The 11,122-nt window shown below is 46.6% G+C and overlaps 1 protein-coding gene across 2 annotated transcripts; it reads right to left on the reverse strand.

Annotated features, from left to right (window-relative positions):
- Positions 1-2,212: 2,212 nt before the first annotated feature.
- On the reverse strand, positions 2,213-8,673 carry LOC132452443 (holocytochrome c-type synthase). 2 transcript variants are annotated; one of them, XM_060045078.1, is made up of 8 exons: positions 8,503-8,673; positions 7,606-7,726; positions 7,296-7,337; positions 6,386-6,534; positions 5,564-5,712; positions 4,989-5,108; positions 4,823-4,909; positions 2,213-3,716 (listed from the first exon to the last, which is right to left on the reverse strand). In XM_060045078.1, exons 2-8 carry the CDS (start codon positions 7,712-7,714, stop codon positions 3,518-3,520), a joined length of 855 nt encoding a protein of 284 aa, XP_059901061.1. In that variant the 5' UTR covers positions 7,715-7,726; positions 8,503-8,673; the 3' UTR covers positions 2,213-3,517. The 2 variants fall into 2 exon arrangements, with proteins under 2 accessions (XP_059901061.1, XP_059901062.1); XM_060045079.1 differs by lacking the exon at positions 8,503-8,673 and adding an exon at positions 8,131-8,469.
- Between the last annotated feature and the right edge of the window lie 2,449 nt (positions 8,674-11,122).

Here is an 11,122-nt window from a genome sequence, read left to right on the forward strand (position 1 = left end):
CAATGTCAATGCAGTTAAACTCTAAGCCACATCCAAAACTTAAATTTATTTCGAGCGAACTCATTAGTCGAAAAATACAATTTATTTCGAGCCATGTCATTGGTTGAAAACTTTCAATTTATTTTGAGCGATCTCATTGGACAGAAATTTCATTTTATTTCAACCGATCTCATTGGTCGAAAATTTTGTTTGACCACCGTTCCACCGTTGTGGTCATCAAGGAGTGCTCAAAGACAGAAAACATCAGATGCAGGAAAGAATTGATGGTCGATAAACTGTTATGCAAACATAATATCACGTTATGCTTAGAACACAAAATGTTGGTTGATAGGTCATGTTCAAGAAAAATGATTATGAATGATGAACAAATCAATCATTTAATTTACCTAAGATTAAGGGTTCAACACATGAAGCCGATAATGGCCAATAACCCAAAGTGGATAGGTTTCGTTAATCTTCTTCCATATAAATTCGGAAAGTAAAACAAAGCCATAGTTGACTTTGAATTAAACTTTGATTGAAGAATAGAATGAAGAATGTTATATTGTAGGTTTGTGGAATGCCCGTACATATAGTAGAAAAATTGATTTCCATCCCTCAACCTTTTTGTTGGGTTAAAACCCATTCTTCATTCTAAATCCTTCTTGTGCAATTCGTCCCTCTAACTCTTTATCAACCCCTGTGCTGTCCCTAAAAGAGTGCATCAGGTGAGGTCGGGCGGGTGTGCACGTCTTCCAGAGCTCAGCCTGTAGTATTGATCAGGGTGCAGGGGGAAAGGTGATCATTGGAAAAGTAATTAAAACGCCGTCCTCTGTCCTCTGTCCTCGACCAGGTTGTTTATCGCCCCGCTCATTAAGAGAGCGGCGGACTGGGCCCCACTCTTCATCGGCCCACCTCTTCATCGGCCCGTCACCACACTGTGAGGCGGGCGTGGCTCCCTGCAAGGAAGGATGTGCAGAGCAGGTCATTATGATAACACTTTGCATGCAAAGAGTGCTTTCTGACTATAGTGTGAAGACACTTGTGATATAATTTATTATATATCATATTCATATAAAAATATATCAAATACAAGAGTAAATTAAACAATTAAAAGATACATAAAACATTAAACCAGGGGTCTCTCAAACAAAACGGTAGTTTACGGCTGTAGATAATGTTACGTGGTTTAGGCCTAGTTTCCAGATGTAGATAATGTTATGTGGCCAGTAGCCCAGTGCTGTTATCCATGGTTTAAACAATCATATGAAAAATAACCTTATGAGCATGTTGAACGTCGTTGTAAGTTTTTATCGTTCACATTATAGTGTCTCCACATTACCGGGGTTGCCTAGCAATCAACGTATGATTGATACGTTACCAGAGACATGCTGGGCCTCAAGATTATGTTATTAGGCTCTAATATAATGGATGGAGGTTATGAAGCTGTTTGCGGATTCTATTCCAGCCTTGCTCTCACAGCCTGACGATCAGCGTATCAGACGATTAACTTCCCTTTTCTTTTTAGCGCTGCACTTGTTGACTGGTTGATTGCAGATCATGTTGAGCACATCATTTACAGAAGTGAAATTGAGCAAATAAGCACTGAGTTGTCCTCAGTTGTTGCAACACACATGAATGGCTCATGGCTCCAGACTCTTTGTTGTGGGATTGTGTTATATTCAAGTCTTTATGATTCATCATAGTAAATCTACCGAGTTCACAGGGTTGATCCTCAAAGGATTTAATAATTTAGTCTGCTGGTTTTGGTCGTGCCATTAAGGCCATGGTATTGGTGTTATTTTGGTATGGCATTGTATTGGGGCTCAGCTCGGTGACCCATTCGCTCTATGATGGCGCCATCTATTGTTCAGTCTGAATACTGCGGCTCAGACTTTTTACTTACCATTCATTTAAAATACAAAGGCAAGGTGGGGCATAAATACGACTATTTAAATTCAGCTAAATAATATCTAGACAGAAACTAAGACAATTTTTAACGATGTATCCAATCCTAAATTATATACACACTAATACTAATATATTAGTATATATGTAGCTGAAGTGCATTGTATTGACATCATTACTTAATCACTTCAATAGTGATTAGTTAATAGTGTGTTATGGAGCTGCACTTGTTTCATGTTATACTCCTCAACCATATTCATGCTCTAATGTTTACAGCCTCTATTTAAAAATCCAGTAATTTAACAAACACTAGCAATGCAATTGTAGTCAATGGTACACTTTTATTGATAAGCACTTCAACGGTGGACTAGTTGATTTGAGATGGCCTCACGGCTGAAGACCTCGATACATCATGAAGTTCACGCAACCAAAGGAGACTACACTGAACGTGTATCAGCACACATTGGGTCAGGAAATACGTGTCTGTTTGAATCGCTTTATGACCAAATGAATAAATATCCAAGCTATAATTACAGTATATCAAGGCTGCTAAATCTAGATCAACACATTGAAACAAGTTTTGATTTCATGAGGGATGAACTTCGATAGTTTTACACCTCAAGTCAATCGAGGCTTTGAGAACCAAACATTCAGCTGCACTTCAAAGTTAAACCACGGAACCCCTCACTTACACCCCCCCACACACACACACTACCTCACACATACATTACAGTCTACACATACATCACCTCCACACATACATTACAGTCCACATACATTACCCTACACACACACACACACACACACACACACACACACACACACACACACACACACACACACACACACACACACACACACACACACACACACACACACACACACACACACACACACACACACACACACACGTTACCCTCCACACATACGTTACCCTCCACACATACGTTACCCTCCACTCATACGTTACCCTCCACTCATACGTTACCCTCCACTCATACGTTACCCTCCACACATACGTTACCCTCCACTCATACGTGACCCTCCACACATACTGAATAAGCGTTCCTTGGTTCTAATTGGCCGAGACAGCAGCATCACAGTGGAAGCTGTCAGTGTGTTGGTCCTCATTCAGTCTGCTAGAATAGCATAGTTAAACAAAGAAATACAGAATATTCAAAACGGTCTGAAGGAACCAGGTGGGGCCGCTGCCTGATCTCACGGATCTTCTCCGGGCCTACAGCTTCACTTCAGGATTTGATCTGCTTCAGGTCGAGGAGAGAAGCCTCATCAAAGCTCTGAGGAGCAGGGTTGGAGTGTAGGTACCCCTGGGATCCTGTGAATCCCTTCAACATGATTTAGGAGGCCAGCCGCGTGGTTTTACTCAGAAAGGTTCATGGTGATGGAGTCCTCTTCGAGACTGAAGTGGTCTAAACATGGACTTCAGAAGAGCATCACATCCATCCCCATATGAGATGGATGTTGCGGCACAACTTCTGCTGATAAGAGGTGAAAGTCAAGAATCGTGATCTGTGCTCCTCGCTTCAGGGTGCACAGACCTCAGGGTCCAGATGAAGGCGCGCCCCTGTCCCATGTGAGCAGGGCGGACGTCTGGAGGTCTTGGGAGGCCCTAGGAGGTCCAGCGCCACCAGGCCACCTTCGTGCGGTCCCAGACGGCGTCCAGCGAGTCGATGGCGGGGCGCACGTCCAGGTTGGAGAACTGGTAGTTCTCCTTGTTGATCTCGCCGTCGTAGTAGTCGATGACGTAGCGCACCTCCCGCCCACAGCGGTCCACGATCCAGTCATGGCGGTCGAACGGGAGCTCGTACCTGGAGGGGGAGACGGGTTACCAGTCAGCTAGTGGGGGGAGACGGGTTACCAGTCAGCTAGTGGGGGAGACAGGTTACCAGTCAGCTAGTGGGAGGAGACGGGTTACCAGTCAGCTAGTGGGAGGAGACGGGTTACCAGTCAGCTAGTCGGAGGAGACGGGTTACCAGTCAGCTAGTGGGGGGAGACGGGTTACCAGTCAGCTAGTGGGAGGAGACAGGTTACCAGTCAGCTAGTGGGGGGAGACGGGTTACCAGTCAGCTAGTGGGAGGAGACAGGTTACCAGTCAGCTAGTGGGGGGAGACGGGTTACCAGTCAGCTAGTGGGGGGAGACGGGTTACCAGTCAGCTAGTGGGAGGAGACGGGTTACCAGTCAGCTAGTGGGAGGAGACGGGTTACCAGTCAGCTAGTGGGGGGAGACGGGTTACCAGTCAGCTAGTGGGGGGAGACGGGTTACCAGTCAGCTAGTGGGAGGAGACGGGTTACCAGTCAGCTAGTGGGAGGAGACGGGTTACCAGTCAGCTAGTGGGAGGAGACGGGTTACCAGTCAGCTAGTGGGAGGAGACGGGTTACCAGTCAGCTAGTGGGAGGAGACGGGTTACCAGTCAGCTAGTGGGGGAGACGGGTTACCAGTCAGCTAGTGGGAGGAGACGGGTTACCAGTCAGCTAGTGGGAGGAGACGGGTTACCAGTCAGCTAGTGGGAGGAGACGGGTTACCAGTCAGCTAGTGGGAGGAGACGGGTTACCAGTCAGCTAGTGGGAGGAGACGGGTTACCAGTCAGCTAGTGGGGGAGACGGGTTACCAGTCAGCTAGTGGGAGGAGACGGGTTACCAGTCAGCTAGTGGGAGGAGACGGGTTACCAGTCAGCTAGTGGGAGGAGACGGGTTACCAGTCAGCTAGTGGGGGAGACGGGTTACCAGTCAGCTAGTGGGAGGAGACCGGTCAGGTGGTGGGATAAAGTTAAGTCACTTAGTGGGATAATGTTTAGTCACCTACTGGGACAATGTTACCAGTCACCTAGTGGGATAATGTTACCAGTCACCTAGTGGGATAATGTTACCAGTCACTTAGCGGGATAATGCTACCAGTGATTAATAAAATACTGACCCCATCCAGGATCGAATCCGCGCCCTTGGAGAATATTCTTTGGCTTTCCCTCCAAATCGTTTGAGGGAGGGGCCACAAGGGCATTCTCTGGAAGAGGAAGGGTGACATCAGTATCATCATCAGCATCCCTCTTCGGGGAGGAGCCACGGCGGAGAGCTGGACTCACCCGGCGTGCAGCGCCTCCCACTTGAGGATCTCCTGCCAGGCCTGCTCGTTGTTCTCGTTGTGGATCTTGATGATGTTGCTCATGTCCTGAGGATCCAGGGACTCCTCGCGCCAGCGCCACCTACAGCAGGGGAGGACAGGAGAGGAGAGGGAACGGTTCAGAGAGTCAATACAGAAACACTAAGGAGGATACTATTATCAATAGAAAGATTTACTTTTCCTTCCGAGTACAGCTGACTAGCAGCCTTATTGTTGGAATGGAGCCCTCTAGCTGACGAACACCCTTATTGTTGGAATGGAGCCCTCTAGCTGACGAACACCCTTATTGTTGGAATGGAGCCCTCTAGTTGACGAACACCCTTATTGTTGGAATGGAGCCCTCTAGCTGACGAACACCCTTATTGTTGGAATGGAGCCCTCTAGTTGACTAACACCCTTATTGTTGGAATGCAGCCCTCTAGCTGATGAACAGCCTTAATTGTTGGAATGGAGCCCGCTCCATGTAAAGGTGATCCATCAGTCTAGTGTTCATGATCCCTAGTCATGTGATCAACAGGTGAAGCAGGCGTTCCGTACCCTTTGCGCAGCATGGCGTTCCAGAACATCTGCTCTGAGGGGTACACCCACTTCTGGTCGCTGCCGTGTCGCGGGATGTTGGACTCCTTCCTGTTGAGCGGCAGCGGGAAGGGCTGGTCGGGGGCGGGGCTCTGGTTCGGAGGAGGCATCTGGAGGGAAAGAGCCCACATGAGGACCTCACACCCCGTAGAGAGAGACCCTGCCGGATCAGTTCCCCCCCCCCCCAAGACCTCCTCCTTCACACTTCAGGTACCGGCCAAAGCAGATACACCAGATAGCCTCATTACCATAGCATCAGCAATTAAGTGTTTTTTTTTTTCATAACAACAACTTGCAACCAGTAAGCGTGATGCGCTAGAGAGGAGAATCAGTTGACCACAACGCCGCTCCCATCGTCGGCCTTCAGCAGACAGAGAAGGGTGTGAATCTACTGCTGAGATGTATACAAATGTGTACAAATAATAAGAACCGTAGATAACACCTCCCCCCCCCCCCCCCCCCCAATCTCACACTTTTGGATATGCTGAGCCTCTGCCTTTCTATATATATATTTATATATATATTATGTGTATTATTATTTTTTTACATATTTATTGACTACTATTTATTGTATAGTGTTGTATACTATCTACTGCACAACAAATTGCCCCATTGGGGGACAATAAAGTATTTTGAACTTGAACTTGAGTGTACAGCCTAGTAGAGTTAGAATCCATGAAAGAGAAATATGAGTTGAAACATGATCTGAATGTCACTTCCTCTCTCCCTGAGGAACAGAACATCCCTGGCGTCATTCCCCTCCCGGGCGTCAGAGGACAGTACCATGTTCGTGGGGTCGATGTCGTTCTGTCCGCCCGACGCTGCAGCCTTCATGGGGCACCCCACAAACTCATAGGCTCGGTCCTGGTGGGCCGGACCCGCGGGGGCCACAGGGGCCGCTGGAGCGTCAGGGGCCGGAGGCACGGCGCCACCTGGAGGTGGGTGGAGGTAAAACATGAGGGCTCTGTGTGGTCATGAGCAACACGTTCTAGAACACTCCTAAACGGTCCTAACCGGGTCCGATGTTTCGAAGAAGCGCGGGCTAACGGGTCTGTCTTCCTCTGAACATGGAACCCCACCCGTTACGTCCAGCTGGTCAGAGCTTCCCAGTGAGGGGACAGCTGGGGCGGGCCAGAGCCCATACTCCGGGGGCACTTCAGATACAGGCTCACTACATCACACTGAAGACCTCTATACATGGCAACAACATGGAGCAATTCTACTAATTGCTCTAGTTCCTCCTCTGCAGCTCTTTTTTTTTTTTACATATTATAATAATCTGTATTACCCTGCCATCCTCTCTTTGAGGGGAACCCGTTTGGGTTTTGTTCAGTGCTAAAGCTTGTTTAGAGGCTGTACTGCAAGGGGAGAAGCTCCATTCCTCAGAAGGTCCTAAAGCTCGTCCATTCTTAGATCAAGGATCTCCCGTCTGTTATTGGTTGCGGTGCTGAAGGAAACATCTCTGGCCACGCCCAGTGGACGCTCAGCGGGGAGGGCGGGGGGGGGGGGGAGGAGCAGTTGAGCTTGTTGATTGGCTGTTGCAGACCAAATGATGGCTGGTTTGACTTTGTAATGAGCTCATAGGCTACAGTGACGTATGGGGGCCTATTGATGCACAGCTGAGTTTACTGGCAACAACAATAATTCTTTAGGCTGTGTGGTTTTGATGGGCGTAGCTTCTCCTGGTACTTACCAGCAGAGCTTTGGTGCATGGGGCACCCTGGAGGGGGGGCAGCTGAGAGAGGAGAGAGACAAGACCACTCTGATTAACCACTGAATAGTTCAACTACATTCAACACTGATCCATATCAATTCAATCACATTCATTAATTAATTAATAAATTATTTTACTTGAAACGTGAAGATGAATAGACAATGGCCATTGAGGACAATGAGGATTTATCAATCATCAGAATTCATCAATCAATAGACCGAGTTGAACTCTTCAAAGTCTCAATCTCCCTCCATCCCATTTCCCCCTCATCACACCCCTCCTATCTCACCTTTTGGGGCGGGGTCTTCCCGATGCATGGGACAGCCCTGGGGGGGCGTGGCCACCACGGCCTCGGCCCAGACGGTTGGGACGCCCATCGCGGACCCTGTGACTCCCATCGTTCTCCAAGTCTGAGGCAGCAGGCGACAACATGCTATTAGTGTGGTAACAAAATGTACAACAAAGACATTTCCCCTCAGCCTCCATCCTGCCCCATGTGACCCCTCAGCCTCCCCCCTGCTGCCCCATGTGACCCCTTAGCCTCCATCTTGCCCCCTTAGCCTCCATCCTGCCCAATGTGACCCCTTAGCCTTCATCCTGCCCTCTTAGCCCCCATCCTGCTGCCCCATGTGACCCCTGGCTCCTCCTTGGCTCACACGGCCCACGACCTTTCACTGGTTATCTAGCAACTAATGTTAGTTGACAAGTGACTAGTAATCGTTAACCCCAGGTTTAGCAACCAACTAGTTCACCAGTGCGGAAGTAACGTTACATCCTCTGGTCGTCCAAGGTAACTCCAGGTTTAGTAACTCACTAGTTCAGTAGCGTTACGTTACATCATCAGGTCGTCCAAGGTAACTCCAGGTTTAGTAACTCACTAGTTCACTAGCGTTACGTTACATCATCAGGTCGTCCAAGGTAACTCCGGGTTAAGTAAATTACTAGTACTAGTTCACTAACGTTACATAAGCTCAGGTCGTCCAAGGTAACTCCAGGTTTAGTAACTCACTAGTCCTAGTTCACTAACGTTACGTTACATCATCAGGTCGTCCTATAGCTGCAGGTTTATTCACTTATTATCTGTTTCCCGCCGTAGCCCAGACCTCGTGGACCCAACACAAAGACAACATGTGGACATATGGCCGGTTAAGAAGCTCAAACGGAGCGGTAGGAGACGTTCACCAACCTGTCAGTTCGCCGTCTCAGAGTTTCTCTCCCAATGTCATCACACGACCATGGCTATTACCCAGAGTATCTTGCGCGGTCACGGCTAAGCGGGCTGGGTTCCAATTGGTCTTCTTGTAGCCTATAAAGCGTTCACTAGCGAATAGGGAACGAGGAAACCAAAGGGAGAATAATGGAACGCACCCATATGATATCTTCTTTTTTTTTAAATAAAGGTGGTGCACAAAACGGAAAGAACCTCACCGCCACCTACTGGGTGGGAGGAGTTGATATACATATATATATATATATTATACTCCTAACGCACAGCAGATGGCGGTGATGTACTTGCCGTTGTTTATATATTATTTTCTCTATCCATTCTATCCATCTGTCTGTCTGTATATCTGTCTGCCTGTAATATATTAGTGAAATAGGGCGGCGATGAGTTTCAGATCACTGAAGGTATTGGATGGCATGTAATATTATATGTATGGATTGGGAATTGGCTTCAAGGAAACAAATGAAAGGAGTGGGTAGCAGAATTGGTAGGTGAAATCTATGAATGAGTGATGTGGATGTTAGAGGATAGAGGATGTTATGTTCTTTTAAGCAGGGGCCAGATGGGCCAGGTGATTAAGGGAGGTGGCCGGCCCTACAAATGTATTTTGGATGATGAAAAAATTAAGTAGATTGGATTGGTATGTACCGGCCCAGACTATGTTAGCGTATATGAGATACGGATAGATTAAACTGTAATAAAGTTTTAAGAGGCAAGCCTGATGAACCCAGGCCCCAATCTCTCGCAGAATACCAAGTGACCTTCAGTTTTATCGTTCACTGAGTGGAGGGTATGTTCTAGGACCATTTTTCATCTACTAGGATGCAAGAAATCGAGTGGATTGGAACAGAAAGATGTTGTTCTCACTAGGCAGATTCATTATGAACAGGTTAATTTTGTATATTATGCATGTTTGTTTTCAATCCATTGCGGCGTTTAACTTAAAGACGTTTATAGCTTCCTCATCATGGCGGTGTTCAGGTTGTTTAGGACAAGGAACACCATCATGTAGCCATGGGGGGTGTACCTTCTTCTTAATCTGTACAACCACCAGTTGCCGCCATTTCAATTCCATTCAAAAAGATTGATGGCACGACTATTGTTGTGAACAGTATTACCAATGCATTATTAATCTTTCTTTTTTTTTTACCTGATGGAAGTATGTTTTCTTTCCCTGCGAGAGTTTTGTACTTTCTCAATGCATAATAATTGAAGATATATATATATAAAAAAAATTATGTATGTAATTTCTTTATTTTTTCAATAAATTGGTACTCAAGGCGGGGCCCTATTGTCGTTAAGTCGGCCGCCTTAACCAGACAGTGCTGGGGGAAACACTGACTGAGGCCTTCTGGCGCGTTCAAACGGCCGGAGAATGAGCTCTGCTGTGGGTGAGCTACAAGTGCAAGGAGCCTTGGAGCTGGAGCGCAACCCCAGTAACATGGAGGCAAAGGGTTGCTCCAGTGGAGTGAACAAGTAAAACCGAAAAACAGACAGGATGTACAAGTCATTGAAAAGCCCCTTTCCAATTATTGTTATATCTCTATATGCACCGTAGCGTGATCGAGGCGCATCCGTGGGCTGTTCTGCACAGTGTGTTGTTTGGTTTAGTTTATTAGGATCCCCTAAGGATCCCCATTAGCCATTACACCAGGCAACAGCTACTCTTCCTGGGGTCCACATTTAACAAGAAAAACATACAATAAATCAACAATACACGAAAACAGGATAAAGAAGAAAAGAGAACAGATAACCACAAAAAACAAAAGAAAAAAACAAAAACAATGTACAATTATGAAATCACAGAGAGGGAAAAGAAAGACATCATACGTACAATTGTGAAGTAGCAAGTATGATGTTTCATAGCACCACTCCAATAACATAACATAATCTGCACCCAATGACATATATTGACAAGTCTAAATAAACGATTGCAAATTATTAAAATGTATTTTGAGCTGTTTTTTAAAGCGTATTCTAACCTTAATTTATATGATTGTATGAGGTAAAGAGTTCCATATTTCATATACATTGTCAGAATGTTCTCCCCGTGTCCATCCTGAAGGACATTAGAAATGTGTTGGAATCTGATATTTGTACGTTATTTGTTTTGCTTACGGATGAGTAAGGGGGTCTTTGGAAGGGGCTTCAACCTGATCAGCCCATGGCCTCCGCACTGGGTACGGCTTTATGAAGGACCGAGAACCCTACTAACATCAGAGATCAGAGCTTAACAAGGTCTAGGTCTCAGATGGAAGCTGGAACTCTCCTTTCTGGATGCATAAACCTTTCCTGTGGAGGTCGCTAAACCTGTGGTTCCAACGATGTTTGGTGGGCCCTGATGCGGTGACAGCCTGTTTATGGAGACGTTTGGTTGCCGTGATGCTGTGATGCCTCCTGACGATTCGACCCCCGTATCGCGCTGAGAGGGTCCCTGTGGTTTACCTGGACCAGCTGAGTTAACTGACACATGTAATAACTAAGGGTGGGTCAGTTTGCTTTGATAACTGACCAGTGTCATAACTACGGATGATGGGTCAGTTTGCTTTAACTGACCAGTGTAATAACTACGGATGGGTCA

The sequence above is a fragment of the Gadus macrocephalus genome, chromosome 23 (genome assembly GCF_031168955.1).
Source record: "Gadus macrocephalus chromosome 23, ASM3116895v1".
Classification (NCBI taxonomy): Eukaryota; Metazoa; Chordata; class Actinopteri; order Gadiformes; family Gadidae; genus Gadus; species Gadus macrocephalus.

What these genes read in the sequence shown, in the direction of transcription:
- LOC132452443 (XM_060045078.1), bottom strand. Translation starts at nt 7,714, where the DNA reads ATGGGAGTCACAGGGTCCGCGATGGGCGTCCCAACCGTCTGGGCCGAG. An exon ending in GGAAGACCCCGCCCCAAAAG is followed by an intron (nt 7,338 to 7,605) that starts GTGAGATAGGAG and finishes CTCCTCTCTCAG; the next exon opens with CTGCCCCCCCTCCAGGGTGC. An exon ending in TGGGAGGCGCTGCACGCCGG is followed by an intron (nt 4,910 to 4,988) that starts GTGAGTCCAGCT and finishes TTCCTCTTCCAG; the next exon opens with AGAATGCCCTTGTGGCCCCT.